This window comes from Misgurnus anguillicaudatus, chromosome 7, assembly GCF_027580225.2.
Source record: "Misgurnus anguillicaudatus chromosome 7, ASM2758022v2, whole genome shotgun sequence".
Classification (NCBI taxonomy): Eukaryota; Metazoa; Chordata; class Actinopteri; order Cypriniformes; family Cobitidae; genus Misgurnus; species Misgurnus anguillicaudatus.
The window spans coordinates 1449294-1472316 of NC_073343.2; the positions used below are offsets into that span (position 1 = coordinate 1449294).

General features: G+C 37.5%; 1 protein-coding gene across 2 annotated transcripts; it reads left to right on the forward strand.

Moving 5' to 3' along the window:
* The first annotated feature begins 1944 nt into the window (after positions 1-1944).
* On the forward strand, positions 1945-22873 carry LOC129417023 (protein ELYS-like). Of its 2 annotated transcripts, XM_073869216.1 has the most exons (27): positions 1950-2365; positions 3729-3964; positions 5071-5169; positions 5625-5878; positions 7037-7217; positions 7355-7556; positions 7654-7770; positions 7864-7948; positions 8051-8201; positions 8286-8418; positions 8546-8727; positions 8816-8877; positions 8959-9087; positions 9198-9288; positions 9402-9491; positions 9657-9797; positions 9884-9988; positions 10071-10167; positions 10500-10623; positions 10707-10763; positions 10877-11011; positions 12086-12276; positions 12387-12531; positions 12640-12788; positions 13619-13827; positions 14383-14531; positions 14634-15672. In XM_073869216.1, the coding sequence occupies exons 1-27, from the start codon at positions 2217-2219 to the stop codon at positions 14703-14705; spliced, it is 3735 nt and encodes a 1244-aa protein (XP_073725317.1). In that variant the 5' UTR covers positions 1950-2216; the 3' UTR covers positions 14706-15672. The 2 variants fall into 2 exon arrangements, with proteins under 2 accessions (XP_073725318.1, XP_073725317.1); XM_073869217.1 differs by lacking the exons at positions 14383-14531; positions 14634-15672 and adding an exon at positions 22711-22873 and having other exon boundaries at positions 1945-2365.
* The last annotated feature ends 150 nt before the right edge of the window (positions 22874-23023 follow it).

Below are 23023 nucleotides of genomic sequence, written 5' to 3' on the forward strand. Positions count from 1 at the left end.
GAAAAAAGGTTGTGCTAACTACAGTAGCAGAGGGGTGCATGCCTTGTTTGCACACTGTCAAACATCCATACACACAAACAGAGTGATCTCAATCTTATCAACTCAAAGTGTGGCACAACTCCTCCGTAAGGAAGATCCTTTACCAGCTACTCAGAACCAGGCCTCAGCAGCAGAAAAGATCAGGGAATTACTAAAGCAAGAAGAAGTGCTATATATTTTGAGTTTGTTTAATAAAAATTAAATTGAATTTTCCAAATTAGTGTCGGCGTATTTTGATTTTTAAAGTTTCATTTTACTAAATATGCCTATGGAGTGGGCCGGGGATTGCAGGGGCCGGTGGCAATGTAAGTATCTGAATATTTGCTGCGGAGCGAGGGCTTCGATTATCTCTCTCTTTTTTGACCATACATGTGTTTGCATCCCTGTAAATTGTTACCCCTGCCTAATAAATATTTAATAATTACTGTGTAAATAAGAAGACAACACCCAAAAGTTAATCGATTTTTTATTTATGATATGCAGCCTTGGCTGAGCACCTAAAAGTATACACAAGTTTGTTATTTTTTTAATAGCAGAATATAGTTTAAGTGTCAGGAACTGGACACGAACCCAGGCGCAGACAGTTTAACAGAAACTTTTATTTAAACAAAAACAAGAAAACAAAACCCACGAGGGGGCAAAACACACTATGCAAACAAAACACTAAACAGACTTGACAATGAACTACACTTACTTGACTGAATGATATGTATAACTAGTATTAACAGACAGGATAAGTACAAAACGAACGAGCACAGGACAGCAAACACCAAGGGCATTAAATAGGGGAGCAAATCAAGAGGGGAACAGGTGACATGAATCAAACAATAATGAGGTGATTAACGTGGAGACAAGGGGGTGGGGTGATGGACGAGACAAGCAAAGCACGTGCTTTGACAAAACATGGTAGGCTACTGCCAGAACCGTGTCTCAAGAAGCTAGAAACTATGACAAGAGTCCAGACAGGATCCTGACATTAAGGTGGAAAGTTTGGTTTGTTTGCAAGTTTTGTCAGTGAAATGCAATGTATTTTGTGTTAAAATAAATAAAAGTGACAACACAAGTTGTGTTAAAAGTAACACAAAATGTGTTGTTCCAGTAATAACACTGATTGTGTTGTGTTTAACACATTCATTTTTGGAGTGTATACAGACTTTGAATGGAATTTTGTTTAGACACTTACACCATATACTGTAATTTGATTAAAAGGAAATAAAGTTTCATGCATTGTTAATGATGTGCTATTAACTGTTAATTGCAATACAAAAAAAGTACTGCTGGCATTTTATTCAACATACTTATGTTAATGTATTTTTCCCTCTTGACTTTCCTTTTTCTTTTTTTGCATAATTCTAAAATATTTTAAAATATTTTCTTTGAAAGGTATAAGAGCACTTGATTGTTTATATTCTGATCATTCTTAACTGTTCTGTTAACTGTCAAGTGCATTTATTTCATACAGCTGACATTTCAGCCAACATGTTTATATATAAAGCAGTTTTATGGCTTTTGCCTGTAAAAAATGAACATTTTAAATTTAGTGTGTGTGTTTACCTTCCATTTGAGACTACTGTTATGTAAATAAAAGAGTAATAGTTTTCATGTTTTAATAAAAACAATATTCACAATTTATTGCAATATAATACATGTAATGGCTAATTTATAATTAAGTGGCATATCAGTAGAATACAGAACTTGGTTATAGTTTTGTAAAAATACAGTAATTTGCTGGCATTATAGCTGCCATTATGTAAATGTAAAAGTGTATAGTTTTATAGAACATACTGTAAAAAATAAATTGCAGCATGATACTGTATCTGGCAATTACAGGTCAAGTCTGTAAAAGTTGTCTACAGTTGTAAAAATACAGAATGTGGCTGGCAATTTACAAGGAAAAGCTTTACAGTGACAAGACGGCCACAGACTCTGCACCCCTATATATACACACACTAATAAACTAATTCAGTCACACACTCTTTCAGATGTCTGCGGTCCGGTGGCTTGCGGTGGCTTCATCATCAGCACCACAAGAGCAGCAGAGTTGTTGGCAACCTTCAGAAATCCACTGAAGACACATCACTTTCATTTACACCTGAGCCTGCATTGCTACCACTTACTTTTTCTCTTATTCTGTTCTTTCATAATGTTTCCTTTATATAAAAAAATAACCATGCCTCATGTACTGTGTTAGGTTGCCCGAGACAAGATTCAGAGCAATTATGTACTGCTGCCCTTTTGTTGATGTGATTGCTTCCACCTCATTTGTAAATCGCTTTGGATTAAACCGTCTGCTAAATGTAAATGTACTTATTACTACCAGCCAAAGGTAATTAGTTACACTACTAGTTATATTACTTTCCTATTGCACCCCCCACCAAAAAAGTTTTGTGAGTCTGAATCCAAGAAAGTTGCAGATAAATGAAGAGTACAACGGCCTCAAACTATTTGTTAAACAAGTTATGTAATGTAATAAAGCAGTAACATACATACCAAAATTTGCAACAGGCTCAAGCAGGTGCCAATTAAACATGTAACTAGCAACTAGCCCTTTTTGGATGGTAACTGTAATGTATCTGTTTTTTAGTAAATCATTACACTACAAGTTACCATGCAGGGAAAGTATTAAAGTAACTTGTTACTAGTTTCTGCCCAACACTGTGAACCTTAATCCATTTTCTACGGTTTAAACTTTGTGAATGGATTTGGGGAATGTTTAGCCCACACTAATAGCCACTAATATGAAAACAATACACAGTCACTATTTGCTTTCGGATGATAGTTAGGGTTTATTTTATAAGAATTATATAGTCAGAGAAAATTTGTACTGAATGTTAAAAATAAAAGAGTCTTACAGTTAACAACAACATGTAATTACAATACAAACATAACCTATAGAAAACACTTCATATACAGTAAAGACAGTACGAAATACTGCAATGATAATTAAAATTATGTTATATATGGCTAATATTTATGTGTTTATATGACAGCTTTGGGTCGAAGGACAATTTAATGGAGAATATGTTTATAGACCATTTTGCAAGATGTAAACAACACTGATCCAGAAGCACTTCCTGTTTAATTTTTTAACACTGAACAAAATATTAATATTAATTGAATTAAAATGTAAAATAAATATTAACTAAAAAAAACAAAAAAAACAAGAGGAAGTGTTTTTGGACCAGTGTTGTTTACATCTGGCAAAATGGTCTATAGTTTTTCTCTGTAATTATCTATCTTGAAGTCTATCTTGTGCTTATTATTTTTTAACACTGTTTTATACAAAATTCTGCCTTTGTTGTATTTTTTTTGTCTATTTATTGGGGTTAAAATTCAGTTTGACGTTTTAAACTATTTCTAAGGCGCACAAGGTGATGTCACAGTAGATGTGACGCTATTGGAACTGTACACGCGTGTGTGATTATTTCGTCACTGTAAGAGGCTATATAAGACCGCGCGAATTGCAGAAAATTTGTGGGTTTACAGTTAGGAGTTCTAGAGATTGAAGTTGAAGTCGGCGTGTTTTTTGACTGTTTTTGGCTTGTTATTTGTGTGTTTTGGGCGTGTTATTTGTGTTTTGGGCGTGTGTTCTTCTGCGTGTTTTCGGTTGTGTTTGGCGTGTTTTGTTTTTAACGTGTTTAAGTTTGTTTTTTGTTATTTTTTTATTTTATTTTTTTAATGATTTATAGGGGTCCAAAAAAAACCGCTGCGGTTAGCCGGCCATTCTTTGGCCGGCTAATCGCACGGGTTTTTTTGGCGCTCTACAGATTGGTCCTGTTTTTTTGGGGCTGCCCGGACCGTAGCGGTGAACCGGAGGAACCGGAGGTTCACCGCGGACAAAACAGCAGGCGTCCTCGGATGCCAGCTGTGGAGTCCGCGGGGATGCCGGTTCACCTTATTTCGGATTTCACCGCAATGGAGACCTGTAAGTAAACCCATTTCTTCTGTTATTAACTATAAAGTAAAATGAGATGTGTTTATTATATTTGTGTTAATCAGAGTTTGACATGAACTGTGTAAGTGAGTCAGTATCTGTAAAGTCGTTTAAAGTGTAAGAATCAATTATCATTTTTTGCTACTATACTAACTTAAAAACTTGACAGTTAATTGAAAACCATGGGTAACGCTTCATATGAAGACCCGCGATGTACCGCGTAATTAAACAGAATTTACAACGTACCTATTTGTAACAACAGAGAGTATAACCTTTACAGTACATAATACTTGTAGGTATAAGGGAACAATATGATACGTTTGGGGTAATAAGGTGGTAAAAATATGGAAAACTATAAATTATTTATATAAAGTATTTTACCCTTACAAAAAGTGCTGTGGTTGCGTCGGATGACCAGTAGTGGATGATTTTCCAATGGCATTCAGATTTCACTTAAATCATTATTTGTGTTATCAGCAATATAATCATTCATTACTATTGGAAATGGGCTTTTTTAATTTAATAAGCTATTTAGTCATAATTGCTTCTAAATGTTTGGCTTTTGACTTTAAATTAATAACAATATTTATAGGGGTGGTTTTCCGGACAGGGATTAGCTTAAGCCAGGACTAGACCTTATTTAAATTGGGAAATATAACTAGTTTTAACAAACATACCTTACTAAAACATTACCTGTGTGCATTTTGAGGCAAAACAAAGGGCACTAATGTATTTTAAGATGTCACTACAAGATGTTTTCAGTTTGGACAGCTCTTACATTTATTTTAGTCAAGGACTAGTCTAATCCCTGTCTGGGAAACCGCTCCGTAATGTTTTATCTGACTTATTACCCAGATATACAAAGGAACAGTGTTCAGATACAAAATAAGAGTTTGTATGTTTGGCACTGTGCAAATGTGAAGCATTAGGAATTTCAAATGTGCTGCCAGTTGCTGTTTTTGTCCATAGTCTTTTCAGTAAATCATGAGTTTATACTAGGATACAGCATGTTGTATTTGTTATGCTTTGTCTATATGCTGCTATATAGTTTATTTTTCAAGAAATGCTAATAGATTTTTAACATAATTTCTCCCAAGTCACCAGCAGCTTGCTGAGTTTCCCAGAAGTGACGATAGACGCTCTGGGAGAGGATGAAGTTACGCTTGACTCCGTACTGCATGGAAGATTTACTGTTGGTGAGTGTTGCTTACATGCTTTACCCTGATTGTATGTTTTAATGACTAAACTATGGATATGTTTGTTTGTAGGCATGTGCCATTTACCGGTTTCAAGGTATACAGAGGTTTTAAACAGTCAAACCACTAACATTTTCTGTAATAGGGTTTGCAATGTATGAGCTGGGTTTACACATGTAGTTAGACATGTAATTTACATTTAATATATGTTTAATAAAATTATAAAAAATATATCCCGTCCAGTAAACTTTTTTGTTTGTAGACGTCTGAAAATAATACATTTTAGTGTTGCAATGGCAATATACCTTGAAGCCGTGGTATTTTTGCTTAAGGTTATCATACCGCAAAAATCTCATACCGGCCCATGCATAGTTGTTTGAATTAATGTAATGACAAATGGTGTTTGTTTGAATAATGTCAAACGTCTTTAAGTTTCTCTCAAATGTTGCCATCAGGAAAGAGTGGACTGGCCTGGCTTGCTTGCGGGCCCCAGTTGGAGGTGGTCCATGCAGTTACTGGCGAGCGTGTCTCCGCTTACCGCTTCAGCGGGGTGTCCGAGGATCCGCCCACGGTGTTGGCCGTGCGGGATTTCTGTTGGCTAAAGCGAACAGGGCTCCTCGTGGGTCTGGAGGAAGGTGAAGGCAGTATGTTGTGCCTTTATGATCTTGCTATCTCCCGTGTTGTCAAGGCTGTGGTCATACCTGGCAAGGTAAGTGTGAACAGCTTTATTGTGTTTTATGGATGAGTTTCATGGATTGCTGTATTTTCTTGCCTTGATGTTTAAAATGCAGAGACTAGGGCTGTCGCGCAATTAATAGCACACAAAATAAAAGTTTGTTTTTGTGTTTTTTTGTGTACTGTATGTAGTAATTATGCATGTGTATATAACACACACATACAAGTGTTTCTTAAATATATACATAAATGTTTGTGTATTTATGTATACATAATAATTACAGTATACACGCATATATTAAGCAAACACAAACTTTTATTATTTGTTAATTTGTTTTTCATTGCATAGTACCCCACGGTTTGGGTCAGGTCAGCTCACCTCACTTTGGCTTAGTTAGCTTTTCCATCGAGTTTAGTAACAATTTGGAGTGGGAGGGATTATAAGCATGTTGTTAAATTTGAGCTGCCTACTGATGTGACATCATGTGAGAGCGTCGTTGTACATTCCCATGGATTCATTTATTTTTCAGTCCGCTACAAAATAAAAATTGCTTGCACATTGCGTTCATCACTACCTCTGCTTCACATGACAATTTCTGTACAAACACCCGTGGCGTCAGTCGACGCCCTCTGCTGAGCTTCATTTAAGTTGCATTTAACCATATATGCGGAAGTGCGTGTCGCGAATGTGCCGCCACAAACAAAAAGTCTGGTAAAAAACTGTTATGGTGTTCCTGATTCACAACCTGTGGATGTGTTCATCGCTAAAAGGGAGTTTAGGAACTTACAGCAAAGCACAGATGATAACAGGTTTACTCGAGACGGAGCAAGCATGCATGAGGGTAAAGCTAATCTTTTACATTATAGAAATGACACTGGTAGTGACAATTCTCTCAGACCAATAAGTGATTTACAGTGTTTTCGCGTCACGTTTTGGTATCAGCTTGGGTTGCTTGGAACCCCGACCGAGGTGGTACTAAAAAAGTATCTGGTACTACCTACTGCACCAAGTGGAAAAGCTCCCAAAAGTAAGCTGACCCAAACCAAACCGTGGGGTACTATGCAATGGAAAAGCGCCATTAGTGCTTTTAACCAAGAACCAGTGCTTAACTATTCCACACCGGTTGTTGCATAGAGACTACTGTGGATGATAAGGTGACCAAAAAGCTCACCATCTCCTTGTCTTATACAGATAACAGCCATTGAGCCCTTGGTTAGCTATGGAGGGGCCAGTGCCAGCACACAGCATCTGCATCAGAGTCTACGTTGGTTCTTTGGAGTTGCTGCTGTGGTAACAGATGTCGGTCACGTTTTGCTGGTTGACCTCTGTCTGGATGACCTGTCTTGCAGGCAGAGTGAACTGGAAGCCTCAGGTGAGATTGTGACACATGGTGGGTTTTTTTTTTGCCTTAAAAAATATCCAAAGGCTTTATATTAAAATGATGTCACATCAGTAGGCAGCTCAAATTTATATTAACCTCAAATTACTTTTGTGTGTGCTTTGACACAGATTTGGAAGTGGTCTCTCCCTCTGAGATCCCACGCTTTAGAGAGGGTGCGATTCAGCAGGGCAGACACCTGTGCCTGCAGCTCAGCAGCCCCACAGATACAGGGGCAACAGCGCTGCAGTATATACAGCGGACCAACCAGCTTGCTGTAGGCTTTGCTGATGGCTACCTGCAGCTCTGGAACATGAAGACCCTCAAAAAAGAGTTAGTGAAACTTCAGAGTACTTTTAAAACCAGAATAATGAAGTCTCTTTCATTGTACTTTAAAGTAAACATGAACCTGTCCTCTTTTGCTCTCCAGATATCACTCACGGCTAGAGGGTGGCAGAGTGCCCGTCTACGCGTTCACGTTCCAGGAACCAGAGAATGATCCCCGAAACTGCTGCTATTTGTGGGCCGTGCAGTCAGCACAGGATCAGTAAGTTTGCTGTCTCTATGACCAAGGACACAACCATCCCATTCGATTTTTAGTGTGTACATTGCACCTTATGATTTGAAATTGTTGTTTCAGTGAGGGGGATGTGGTTAGCCTTCATTTATTACAGCTGGCCTTTGGAGAGAGAAAGTGTTTGGCCTCAGGGAAAATTATCTATGAGGTAAAATAAATAGACTAAGCAGTTCTGTAATATCCATTTTAAATATATAAACTTATGATATACAATGTTGTCGCTGATAATGATTCAAACTTTGATGCTCAGGGTCTAGAGTATTGTGATGAGCGATATAGTCAGGACCTGAATGGCACGGCGTTCCCACTCAGGGCTCAAACTACTAATACTCGTTTGATCGGCTGCCAGACTATAGAGAAGTTTCGTCACCATCCTGATCGCGATGACAGCATGAATGAAGGTTTGTTCACGTGGCTAGCCTTATTGTTTACGTGCAGTGTGCATGATGTCAGGTCAACTTTACAAGTTTTTGTTTTTTCTTCAGCGGCATCTCCGGATACAAGCGTATCAATTTTTAGCTGGCAAGTCAAGCCTTACGGACAAAGCCAGCCATCTACCTTCATTGGTGTTTTTGATATTAACAGATGGTACCATGCTCAGATGCCAGACTCACTAAGGTAAGAGGACATGTGACCAAAGCTTCAAAACAGTAATAAACTTCCATAAGGCCTACGTGTTTGTGCATATGTAAATCGTGCTCTGTATGTTATGATTTCTGATGTTTTCCTCTTGTTTCTTGCTCAGAACGGGTACATCTTTGAGAAATTGTCCTTATCTGGCAGTGTGGTCTCTTGACTCTGTGGTAGAGATGACTGCTTCCTGTCCTCTGATGGACCTTATTGTTCATGAACGCAGTCTAAGTAGGGGCCTGCCTTACACCTGCCCCCCACCAGAGCAGTTCTTTAATCCCACAACCTACAACTTCGGCAAGACACAGATTCATTTTTTATTATAATTTATGGAATGTGTACTGGCTTTATAAATGTCTAATAACACTTGTTGTTTTTTTTCTAGATGGAAGTTGTTTGCTTAATACTGGAATTGTGCACTTTACTTGCTCTGGTCATCAAAAAGAGGTTCGTTTTCATCCACTCTTTTATATTGTATGCCTAATTCTATTTATTCTTGTGCATTAAAATCATACTCTCCACTCTCAGACTCTGAGCTACTTGAAGAAACTGGCTCCTAGTTTGGGCGACAGCATTACTAATGGATACTCGCGCTGCCTTATGTCTGGTCTCCTGTCCTCTCGTCTTGCTGATGTCCAGCCCTCTAGCCTCTCACAGGTCACACACACCTTTCATTCGATATTACCTTGTGTAGGATTGGTCAGGAGGACTAACTTGAGAGACAGTAGAGATGTTATGAAACTAATACTTTTTTTTTGTATTTACAGGAAGAGCAACTTGATGCCATCTTATGCACCGCTGTAGAGACGAGCTCCTTGGGATTCATCACTGGCTGTATTAAACAGTGGACCACTGAGGGTAAAAATTATGCTTTAGTACTTTGTTTTAGTATATTTAGAATATAGTCTTTTTCTTTAATGCCAATAAATGACCTATACTTATAACTTTCTTTGCCGCATTTGTGCACACAGAGCAAGCGGGGGCAGCCGTGAATTTGCGCTATATACTGGAGTGGGCCTGGAACAAGGTTGTGCGCACCAAAGAAGAGCTGGATGAAATATGTAAGCAATCCTTCACAATCTGAATTCTGTTTGTTACGTGTTAGAGCTTGTTTACACCTGCTATTAAGATGCATTTTGGTCGATCGGATCACAACTTAATACCAGGTATAAACAGCCCCTTATTGTCAATTTAAAAGCATTCTGATCATTTTGTTCTCTCTCCAGGTGCTCCACTCTTTGACAGCTTCACAAATTTCACAGATCCACAAACACTTCAGCTCCTACAGCACAGTCAACGCTTGCTGGCAAACCTCAGCACCATCTTCCATTGTTTGCTTAATGATGCACAGGAGCTCACACAGAAAGGTATCAAAATATACATATGTGATCTTGTTCTTTGTTGGTGTTTGTGTTCAACTTATTTTAATTGATTTGTTTATTTTTGTTTGCAGGGTTGGTTGGACTCATGAACAAATGCATGGTGTCCAGTTTGATTAGTCAGTATGCTCAGGTGGTTCTGTGGTTCTGCCGTACCGGCCTCCTTCCAGAGGGCACTGGTATGATTGTTTGCAGAGTTTCACCAGTCTTTGACCACATTTGTCTATTGCATTTTATAAACGTACATATGCTTTTTCACAGATGATGATGTCCTGCAAATATCAAGGCCCTTTTACAGTCATTCTATTATAAAGAACTACTACGTTAGCCAAAGGGAAGAGCTGCAGAGACTGGCCAAGGATAAGTTATTAAAAGCGCCATTGGGTGGTAATTGATGCAAACTAATATTATGTCAGAGTCCGCTGCTTGAAATGAGCTCACGCAACTCACAAAATAAAACGAATCAAAGACCTGGAGAGCAGCCACTTTAGTTTTATCAATGAAAGCTTAAAGAGAGCGCTGTACATTCTGTGTTCACACTAGAAGTCCGACACGATATAAAACATTGTGCTCGGTACATCACATTAGATAAATGGACGGACCATCACTTCTACCTTCTCTACCTAATAAATTCTTGTCATTTCTGTCTAGTTTAAAGCCACAAAATAATACAGTTTTTCTTTACAATAGGGATAAGTGGTGTGCGGACTGCCTAATGATTGACGGTCTGGTAACGCAGTGTGGGGAGCGTCTTGTTGAACTCTGGAGAAGGGATGAAGGTGGAACTGGACAGTATCCTCCCCCGACACTTCATGTAAGTGAAGACTTTTAGATGTGCATAAAAGAAAAGACTTTGTCTCCGCTGTACTTATTTTTTGTTTATTTATTTGCTTGCAGGCATTGCTTGATATATATCAGCTGGAAACCGTTGAGGAGTCTGCCAAACATGCTATTGCATCCTTTTTGAGCTTCTGAAACTCTGCTGCATCTATGTACTCCTATTGTATAAAATGTGTAAATATTGTGCTTTCTGCCATTTAAGATTATTCCTTGACTCAGTTTCGTAGGTTATTTATTTCCTACTGGATTTTGACCACTTTTTATTGGGAAGTAGTGAGTCTTTTCCCACCGCATTTGGTATACCCATTGGTTTAGTCAAACTGGTACAAGGCATGTGGTTGCTAGATCATCATGATCATGAGGTAAGCATTGCTTTAACTTGGCTTTTATCTGCTGTCCATTTATTTGTGCAGTGTTATCCCTTAACTCATTCTCCACCAGCCTTTTTTTTTTTTAAAGTTGCCCGCCAGCTTTTGTGTTTTGATTTTTCACAAGTTCAACAAAATGCCTTTCAGGAAAATTTTCTTCAATAAATATACTGTTTATAAAACCTATGAAAATGGGTAGGTTTCCTTAAAAATAAGGCTTAAATAATAGCATTTTCATAAATGAGCAAAGATTAAAACATACATGGAGTTTACAATGTTGTAGAATTAGCTGATGCTTCAGTTTGTTGGGTAAGAGCGCCATCTAGTGGATAAGTAAAGATTAAAGGAATTACTGTAAAAACTTGTCAGGGATGCGTCATTGGCAGGGAAATGTTTTTTCTTAACTCTTTCCCCGACATTCACGAGTTAACTTGTCAATTTAGAGAAAATACTTCCCTGCCAATGACGAGTTTTTCCGGCAATCCATGTTTCCACTATTATCCACCAGATGGTGCTCTTACCCAACTTATAAAACCCGGAAGTATTCGCCTACACCAAACTCCGTGTATGTTTTGATCATTGCTCTGAATCGGATCTCTATCAAAAGTTGCAAAAACGCAATTATCTTAGCTTTTAGCTCAAAATTTTGTATTTTTTGAAGAAACCTACCCATATTTGAGAATTGATAAAAAGCAAATTAAGGTAATATGAAACTTTTTTTTTAAGCTGAGGGTCCGTTCTTTCATTTGATATTACATTTTTGTATATTTAATTTAAAGAAGAACATTTTCTGGAAGCATTAAACTTTTGTGAAAATCATAAGAAATGGTGGCACTAGCTGGCAACTTTTTTTTTAAACGCTGGCGGGGAAAGAGTTAATTGACCAGTTAACTCTAATAATATGTAATTATTTCTAATGAACAATTTTATGTAGCACATTTCTTAGCATGGTTTATAATTAACATGAACTCGTATGAAGATTTGAGATATGCATGTTGGTTGAAACTAACATTACTATCAGTTTGTGTGTAATATGTTATGTTTAATGGACATATTTCCCCTTACCAGAGCGCTCTGGAGCTGCTCTTGCATCCAGCCACCAGTCACTCACTTTGGAGCTGGCAACATGAGCGTGTCCTGCAAGCTTTGATGTGTCAGCAGAAGCACACTCTTGCTCTACGCTACTTGCATGTGATGAAGCCTCCACTGTGCACTACCAGCCAAGCCAAGCTTTCCCTTTCAGTCCTGCTCCATAACAGGTAGAAATGCACCCTATCAATTGTATAGAGTGCCATGTTTTAATGTGTAAAGTGCTTTAGAAAAAGCTGATTTATAGTCTCTTACTTTGGTGGGGTTTTTTGGTGCACAGGTGTATTGTGGAGGCATGGGCGTTGTTAAGGCAGCGCTGTAATAAGTTAAACATGGAAGAGCTGATGAAGTTTCTCTTCAATACGTGCCAGGAGCTAGGTCTGATGAAAGAGCTACTGAATCTGCCACTTGGCATGGCAGAACAGGTGGGTTTAAAACACTTTGAGACAGTATAAGTGTCCATATTTTGTCAAAAATCTTGATTGTGCATTAACCATATCATCTTTTGAGCGTCTTCAATTTTACTTTTGCAGGAGTGTTTGGAACGATTTCTTTCAAACTCTGGAGGTTTCCAGAGTCTAGAGCTGCTAATGGTCCACTACATCCAGCAGGCCAATTATGTTTCTGCCCTTAAAGTCAACCAGACCCTCATAATGAACCTTGGAGTATGTTTGGATCCACGGTTAGTTCCAACACTTGATTCTGATTGGTCAATAGCTGTGCTTTATTCACGATAAAACATGGCTATGACCGCTTCACCCAACGGTTCTATTTAACATCACTGGTGGTAACCGTTTTATAAAAGCAATAAGGTACTCGAGGCAAGTGCTGTATCGTGAATAAGTTACTTATTCACGATACAGCACAGCCTCTCGTACCTTATTGCTGACATATACATAGATACAGGTCATTGAAAGTGCTTGAATTTATTTTACGCAATTCCATATCCCCTGTGTAGTGTAGGATAATATCATAAAAATTCTAGACTGTGCTAAACTGTTCACTTTAAATGCTTATATCTTATGTATGCTAATGTTGATTCATACCAAAATGCTTTTTTGCGTAGTTGTGTTTGACAAATGAAAACGTCTCGAGTATAAAACCTGAGAAGGGAACAAGGAACTGCGTCTCCCTTTCCATACTTCCTGCGTCCCTGTAATGCCGCCTTTGGCAATATTTCAGATAGCGATATAATTCCTGTCTCCCGCGTCACCCTGTCTTTGTCGTTAAGCCTCGCCATTGTTTGAATTTGATATACACATTCAGACACACTTACCCCTGGAGGCATCCCCAAAGTGTCACCTCAGTGACGCAGCGTGAGTTCCCTCGAAAGGGAACTGTAAAGATGTATCTTTAAGGGTAACACAATGTAACCTTGCTCTCACTTGAAATGTGTTCCCACATTTAGTCCTTGAATTTGAGGGTATTGCACCTGGAAAGTCCTTGAAAGGTCCTTGAATTTGAAGTTAACTGATGTGTGGGAACCCTGTGTTTATTTTATTTCCTCTGTAGCCCCAGAGAGTCAGAGTATCTTCCCTCGCCAAATCTACCAGAGCCCTTTGTGGAACCAGTGGAACAAGAACCATATATTGAGCCATCTGTTGAATCGGAACTTCCGGTGAAAGAGTTGGTGGGCCATGAACCTGTTGCTGATGCCGCTGTTTATACAGACATTATTGATGAACCTAAGAACAGTGAGGGGGAATCTATGGAAACATCAGGTAAGAGACGCTCAAGAACACATTTCTAGTAAAGGTGCATTATGTAACTTTTAGAAGGATCTCTTGACAGAAATGCAAAATAATATACATAACAATATTATCAGTGGTGTATAAAGATCTTGCAAAATGAACTGTATTGTTTTTATTGCATTTTTATCTACATGCACCACGGATCCTCTTACATGGAAGTCACTTTCATGTTTCTATACAAGCCTTAAATGCTTTACAGAGCTTGTTTCATCACTACGTTGTCTCAGAGATATGTTTGTCCTGTGTCGATTACCGTAGCTTATCTATGCATTTTTAAAAGGGAGGGGGAGAGCTGTGTGGCCTAAGCCGTAGGTTGCAATTCGCAATCTCACAACTAGATGCTGCTAAACATTTACACAGTGCACCTTTAATACACTGCTTTTTATAGTGAAACCAACCGTTGCCGAAATGTTGTTTAGTAATGTATAGTATTAGTTCTATAGTAATTTTATAGTGAATAACTATTTCAAATGTGTTTTAAGTATTTTTGTATGTGCCAATATGTAATTTATTACGTACCTGTAGAGGCACAAAAGACCCCACAGAAAACCACGCGTAGAAAAAAATCTAGAAGACTTAGAGACACCATTTATAAAGAAGACCCACAACCACAGACTGGAGAGAGTCCCATAAAAGCAGTAAATGAAGATGCAGTAAATTCCCATCCTAAAGAGGTTAGTGCCATTTAAGTCCAATAAGGTGCCATTTTATTTAAAGATAACTGAGGGTGTATATAAAGAGCTGGATTAGACTATTTGTTTTTTTATTTGTCACAGGACAATGGCCCGGTAGATGATGCAGTGGAAACTGAAGCTGTCAAACCCAAAAAGAAGAGAAAATCTAGGTGAACTGTTTACTGAGGGACTTGAGGACCAAAAAAGATGGCTTAGTTTTTAAATGTTTTTACTAATGCAAAAGTAAATAGTCTTTTAGCGATGCTATAAATAAAATTTGATACTTGTGAACTATTTTGTTACTTGGTTTGTTTATAGAACGGATTGTGTAGGAAATGTAAAACTGGATCAAACAATAACAAGTTTTATGGGTTGCACCACTTGGATGATGTGGTTCACCTTGCATTGGTTAAGTGTAACAAGATGGTCTATTTTAAACGGATGGACATTTTGCTGTACTTGGCACTTAGTCTCCTCTATCATGAGTTCTTAAAGGTGCAATGTGTAAATTTTAGTGGCATCTAGTGGTAAGATTGCGAATTGCAACCAATGGCTCAGTCCACTGCTCACCTCTTGCTTTTGAAACACATAGAGAAGCTACGGTAGCCACCATCGGACAAACATGTCATCGATGGAGACAACTTAGTAAAAAAGTTTGTCTGTTGAGGGCTCCTGTATGCATGGCTGCACAAAATGGCGGCTTCCATGTAAGGGGACCCTCTGTGTATGTAGATAAAACGTCTCATTCTAAGGCAATAAACACATAACGGTTCATTATGAAAGGTCTTTATACACCCCTGATAATTTAGTTTTATATATTATTTTGCATTTCTGTCAAGAGATCCTTCTAAAAATTACACACTGCACCTTTAAGTTGAAGAACCCCAAGTTTGTTCATTGCAAATAATGTACATTTATTTTTGTTCAGATGCATATTTAAAAGAGCATTGTGAACTCTGTTGTAATGCATATTTGCTTTCAAATACAAATCATTTACATTTCTAAAGAGATTTTTTTCCACTTCTTTACTGGATTGTTGTGACATCATCAGTATTTTCATTTATGTAATTGTTTTGATGCAAAATATGTTTTCTAAAGGGCAAGACTTGTAAACAAGATTAAAGCATTTTTGTATTTTGTACATCAAGCTCACATCTTTTACCCCGAATTATAAACAGTGCCTCATTTAAAGGGACACTGCACTTTTTTGAAAATATGCTCATTTTCCAGCACCCCTAGGGTTAAACAATTGAGTTTTAGAGTTTTGGAATCCATTCAGCCGATCTCCGGGTCTGGCGGTACCACTTTTATCATAGCTTAGCACAGGGGTGTCCAATACGTAGATCGCGATCGACCGGAAGATCGCACATAAGTTAACTGTATATGATGCTCCATGAGCATCGGAAAACAGAGGGCGAAATAGGCATTATGAGAGGGGCCAATCACACCAAAAGCATTTATGGCAGTTGCATGCGCCTTTATGAATGATATTCTATGGACAGGGTATGAGGTGTGATTTGTGCGTCTGCTTTGCAATCAGTCGTGCCGAATGGTCGCATACTTTTCCGTGAGCAGAAGTCGTGAACAATGAACGTGTGAAGCTACGTACGTCCGGGCCAATTTTTAATAACATGTTAAAACCTGTTACACTTTTAATGACAAATAAGTTAAAATAATCATTTGAGAAATATCTTACGCAAAGGCACATTTATTCAATAGTATAGCAACACATGGCATAAACAGTACAATCTTACAGATTCTTTTCACGTATTAAGTCACATGATGTAAATGAAAAAATGCCTTGCATAAAAACAGTGTATGGCCTCTGTTATGTGTTGTCCATAAAGTATTTATTGTCCATTTTTTTACATAATCCATTGTTTGGCACTGAGAAAACAAGGTGGATCACAGCGCCACCTTTTGGCTATTCAAAGTCAATTTATTTCTGTAGCACCATTAAACAAAACAATGTTGACCAATGTGCTGTTCGGCTTACACAATAAAATGAATATAAAAATAAAAACAGTAAAAAGAATAGTTGAAACCATACATCATCATCTTCATTTAAAAACAATAAAATATCTAGATTTAAAGTGCATTTACCAAATATAGGAAAAACTTCATACCTGAAAGACATCAAAGATGTAATGACTCATTGAGGAACAATAGGGTCCTTGCACCTCGGTGCTTGGCCCCAATTAACTTGATTCAGGGGAAAAATCATTTTGTTTATAGCCTTTGTGGTTTAAGGGTCATTAACAGACATACAAATACTTTAAAGTAGGCCTACCAAATCTTACCCAAACATTTTACAGTAGGCCTACACAACAGAAATTTGATTACTGTACTATACGTTTTAAGCTCACTTTGCACTCCTTTTAAATCATGATTGTCATACTTATTTGTACACATTTTTACTGTATTTTACCAAACAAAAAGGCATGTCAATGTTCCCCAAATATGTTCCTGAAGGCACACCAAACACTACATATTTTCCAGCACTTCTAACCTCATCCCAATCAACTCATCACATCTTCAGAAAAATATTAAATAACAATCTTTTTTCTTTTAGATTTCTTCTGTTTTAGACCTACTTATTTCACTACCACCTTAACCATCTTCCACTTTATATTGAAATATTATATATATCCAGCTCTAGGTAGATTACATAAGAATTGAAATCAGTTTCTGATTACAAACTACATGCCAAAATGTATAGTCAGTAACCTAATATGTTAGATTACACATTTTGTACTTTTTGATTACATATACATTTGACCTATGTTTATTTGATATCACATATTTAAGTAGGATAGTATTTTGACACAGTACAAAGAGCAAGAAAATATATGGCAATTTTAAACAAGACATGTTTATAAGTGCATTTGACACGTATGCAAAAATAAATAAACATCATATCAGCCATAAAATATGTATTTAGATCAGATTTCACCACAGTTAACATCGCGTTGCAAGCACATTTTGTTAGAAAACATCAATGATGGGAATGACTCAATGACACTTTACAATGCTTTATATACAGTATGTGAAGATTAATAGAATACACATATATTTTAAAATGTAATGTAATTTAAATACAAGTTCTTGATTTTTGGGATCTGATTACATGTACTACCCTCTATATCTATCTCTATCAATATCGCTATCAATCTATATATCTCTATCTATCTATCTATCTAGCTAGCTATCTAGCTATCTATCTATCCATCTCTGTCTATCTCTATATGTCTATCTATATATATATATCTATCTATCTATATCTATATATATCTATATCTATATATATATATATATATTTATATATTTATATATATATATATATATATATATATATATATTACTGCTCAAAAAAATAAGAAAATCATCACAGCTTTACACAAAGTCAGATAACCTTCGGGAATATCATCCAACCCGGTACGGAAGCATAAGTGATTGTAAAACTTTATACATATTTAGGTGCAAATACAATTGAAAACAGATACATTGGACAGGCAACAGCAAGAGTGGTTTGGGGAGGACCATTCTCAGAGGGTCTCACAGACCTCATGAAATATCGAGATGAAATATTCAGATCTATTGTCAGATCTTATGCTGGCGCAGTGCAGAGACCTCCTGATACATGATGCACAACCTCATTTGGCCAGTCTGTAGGCAGTTTCTGGACGATGAAGGCATTGACGCCATTGACTGGCCTTCACATTCTCCAGACCTTAATCCAAATGTGTTTATGATTTTGGCTTTCACTGACTATTGTCACACTATTTCGTTTTCACAACATTAGGCAACATATTACAGTTTTTCTCAGTCGCTTTGGTGCATTTCTCACATCACTATTTACATTTGCACAACAGTTAATGCAGTTCTCAAAACAACTAGTACAAACTGCAAAACCTAGTTGATAACCTCCAAAAGCGTGTCACTTGCTCAAAATGGATAGGTCATTCCTAAAAAGCAAGTATTCATGTCAATGAAAGTGTCAGTGTCATCAAAATGAAAAGTCCTGACACCATTGTTTATGAACAAGATAGTCAAATGGCTTAACCATGTTTTCATTATGACAGTTTACGTCATAAATGTTTTTCAATGCAAAAAAGTCAGATCTTGGTGACACTACCTGCAAATGCTCAAGAGGACAGCACTATATACTATTTGCACAGCTATTTGAAAAATACAGTAAAGTTACACATTACTGTATTTAGTGAGGTAACTGAGTACAAGACACTGAATATGTATGTTTCACATTTTTACTGCATATGCTAATTTGTTCACAGCATTGCGCAAAAGAAAAAATACACCCTTATTTACAACAAACAAAAACTCCCTTTGGGTAGAGCTTACTGTAAACAATATTGCAGTACATATTGGAACTGAACATACAACAAACATAGCACTGCAATCATTCATGAACATCCAGACATTCCTCTCTGTCTGGCCACATAATTTGAGAAATTGTTAAAGTTAGGAGACATTTCCGGGAAAAAAAAGATTTAAAAAAATGATTTTGACAACTAGTTCAACATTTTTGTATAGGCAAATGAAAGCAATGAAATGATGACTATTAGATTTATATGGAATGACTATTCATCAGCATTCACAAGTATAGTTAATTTTGACTGACATGACATAAGCAAATGATAATGTTATAAAACAGCAGAGAATTGTATAAAGGCAATTGATGCATGTCCAAAAGCATTTTCAATTTGTTCAAAGGAATGAGAAACTGCTACTATGATGTGCACAAATAACTGGGTGTTGTGAGGGTTGAACTGGCTGTTGTGCGGATGTGGAGGGTGATGTGGGAGGTGCACCAAAGCGAGAAAAACTGTAAAGTGAAGAGTTTATCTATAGTCTATATAAAAAAACAAACAAACAAACAAACACATTTTTCATTATTTGCTAGTGTCTACTAGTGGTTTTACAGCCCTCAAAAGTGAATGAAAACTAAACGTTTTAAATAGTAGGCCTACACAGTTTGATATTCATTCTTAATGCATGAATGTTTTATTAAGCACTTGTTTCTTTTCATCTTTTCAAACTTGGTTTTATATCTCGAATTAAGAACTCAATAGTAAGTAAAGATGATAATAGTATTTAATATCCGGACGTTCAACCGCACGTACGTTATCCGGACGCAAAGTAAAAAATTATCAATAGGCCTGTTCGACTTCATGCGCCGCCGCAATAATCGACAACCAGATGACGTCAAAGTATCGCGAGAGCGAGATGAAATATGATTTCTTGAATCATTCTCGCGGTACTTTGACGGCATCCGGCTGTCGGTTCTTGCGGCGCCGCATGAAGTCGAACAAGCCTAATTTCAATACGTCCGCGCAAAATTGAGCGCAGCTCCGACACTTGACCGTGACGTCTGACTGCTCATATCTTACGTCTGACGCCTGAATACTATGGTATTTTGGCCAGACGGCAGGCGAGCGTATACACGTTTTGTTCGCTTGTCTGTTTGCTTAGTGAGTTGCAAAACTTGCACAAATCACACCTCATAGACAGGGAGCGTTTGCGCGGTGTTTAAGCTATGTTTAAACTTTTTTCCGCCGGCTGCCGCACGCGCAAGGAACGCTGGAGACGTCATTCGCGTTTTCCATTGTCCAATCGAATGAGGGGAGGCGCGGGCCTTACGTTGTGGTAAGGGAAGTTTACAGTTGCTTTGAAGAACCGGACTCCACTCGCTCACTCTCTCCTGTGTTTGTGCACCTCTCATCCTCAAACAAGGTCAGAGCAAGCGCCCTCTTTTTAAAGTTTCTGCTAATATGACAGTTAACATCAAAAGAGCGCTCACGCTTCAATATTTGATTGACAAGACAGCTGACTCGGTGGTTGCCTAGCAATAGAAAGCCGCTTCGCACTGATCTTTTTTTTTAAAGAGAGGCTTCTGATACTGTGTCTTTTTCTAGTTTGTTTCACTAAACTGCATCTCCGCTATTTTAAGCAGTACTTGACATGTACTCAAGGACTTTTTTTAACACCTCAAAAAGAATGGAGTAACGTTAGCCTAATGGGGACAGCCTTGAAGGAATATTCAATTTTAAAATCCAGATAATTTATTCACCACCATGTCATTCAAAATGTTGATGTCTTTCTTTGTTCAGTGGAGAAGAAATTATGTTTTTTTGAGGAAAACATTGCAGGATTTTTCTCATTTTAATGGACTTTAATAGACACCAACAATTAACACTTAACTCAACATGTAAGAGTTTTAAAGGACTATAAACAATCTCAAAACGAGGCATAAGGGTCTTATCTAGCGAAACGATTGTCATTTTTGACAAGAAAAATAAAAATATGTACTTTTTAAACCACAACTTTTCGTCTAGGTCCGGTCCATCGCGACCTAACGTAAATGCGTAGTGATGTAGGGAGATCACGTGTTACATATATAAAACGCACATTTGCGAACCATTTTAAACAATAAACTGACATTAATTAGTATCAGTTGACATACAACAACGTAGGAACGGTCCTCTTTCAACACACTTGTAAACACTGTGGCGGAGTTTTGCGTTCGTCTTCTGTGACCTCTTGACGTCATGACGTATTGCGTGGGGTCAAGCTGGCGCATCACGACCGGATCTAGACGAGAAGTTGTGCCTTAAAAGTGCACATCTGTTATTTTTCCTGTCAAAAATGACAATCGTTTTGCTTGATAAGCCTCGTTTGGGATTGTTTATATAGTCCTTTGAAACTCCATTGAAAAAAACTGTTACGTGTTGAGTTAAGTGTTAAATGTTGGTGTCTATTGAAGTCCATTAAAATGAGAAAAATCCTGCAATGTTTTCCTCAAAAATCATAATTTCTTCTCGACTGAACAAAGAAAGACATAAACATTTTGGATGACATGGTGGTGAGTAAATTATCTGGATTTTTCTTTTAAGAAAATGGAATATTCCTTTAAATTCAATGCAGAGATATGCAGTATAGTCCTAATACGCTTTTAAATTGTCATTAAAAAATGTAACTGTGTTTTTTAGCAGGTAGATCTTGTCGGCTTTATCATTTAAAAAGTAGATCACCACACAAAAAAGTCTGGACACCCCTGGCTTAGCATAATCCATTGAATCTGATTAGACCATTAGCATCTCGCTAAAAATAACCAAAAGGTTTCAATATTTTTTCTATTTAAAACTTGACTCTTTTGTAGTTACATCGTGTAGTAAGACCAACGGAAAATTAAAAGTTGCAAATTTTTAGGCAGATATGGCTAGGAACTATACTCTTATTCCGGCGTAATATTCAAGGACTTTGCTGCTGTAACATGGCTGCAGGATGCGCAATGATGTTGCGCAGCAGCCAAAAATGGTCCCCTTGGTAACGTTCAATAGCAGGGGACGATTTTCGGGTGCTGCGTAATGTCATTGCGCCTCCAATATCATTGCACCTTTGGTTGTTTTTTTGCGCTATGCTAATGGTCTAGTCCGATTCAATGGATTATGCTAGGCTATGCTAAAAGTGGTACCGCCAAACCCGGAGATCGGCTGAATGGATTCCAAAACTGTAAAAATCAAATGTTTAACTCTAGGGGAGCTGGAAATAAGCATATTTTCCAAAAAAAGTGGAGTGTCCATTTAAAGGACATGTCTTAGCATGCTTCTACTCAAAAAAACATTGATTAGGATTGAATGGTCAGAATTTTGTTAAGGGGTTTTGTTCATGCAACTCTGTAATACTGGTTGCCTTAAAAAACACCTGCAATATCCATTGTGGTTTTGAACATCAAATTTGAAATTGTTCATTGAGAATTGCAACAATCCAAACTAGAAAAGGCAATAAAATTTAACCCTATGATTCATATACATTGTTAAAGCATGGATACTGAAAGTGATCCTTACAGAAAGTAGGTCTTGTATTATTTATTTTGCTTGGCCCTGATCGAAAGTAAACGTAAGGCTCAGGTTTCAGCGTGCCGCTCTGTCACAACAGTGTGTTTTCTGGGTCCGTTTTAAGCAATGTCAAGCAAGGACTGTGTGAAAGTGGCAGTCCGAGTCAGACCCTTTAATAAGGTCAGTATCATCATGTAAAATACTGCAATGCTTAAAATTGTTTTATGTTTTTTTTGTGTGTGTGTTTGTAGGCTTTGATTGGCTGCTGTCTTTGATGATCAAGTACACTCAACTTGTTAATGCTTTATATTTTGGTTATGTAGAGGGAACGGGATGCAGGTAGTCGCTGTATTATCTCAATGACCTCCAACAACATCAGCATTCAAGATCCACGCAACCAACCCAACAGCCGCACCTTCACTTTTGACTACGCTTACTGGTCCCACAGTGGCTTCACCAGAAACAAAGATGGTTTGTTTGTACCTGAAGAGACAGGTGGGCGCTACGCAGATCAGGTAACAGACATTAGGTTTTATACTGTACTCACCTAGTAAACAATAATGCATCTTTGTACTTGTTTACAGCCAAAGTTGGTTATTAAAGGAATGGGTGTGTTTGTTGTAAAGTTGGGTTTTA

What these genes read in the sequence shown, in the direction of transcription:
- LOC129417023 (XM_073869216.1), top strand. Translation starts at nt 2,217, where the DNA reads ATGTACTGTGTTAGGTTGCCCGAGACAAGATTCAGAGCAATTATGTAC. An exon ending in ATCCTCCCCCGACACTTCAT is followed by an intron (nt 10,624 to 10,706) that starts GTAAGTGAAGAC and finishes ATTTGCTTGCAG; the next exon opens with GCATTGCTTGATATATATCA. An exon ending in GGAGTATGTTTGGATCCACG is followed by an intron (nt 12,789 to 13,618) that starts GTTAGTTCCAAC and finishes TTTCCTCTGTAG; the next exon opens with CCCCAGAGAGTCAGAGTATC.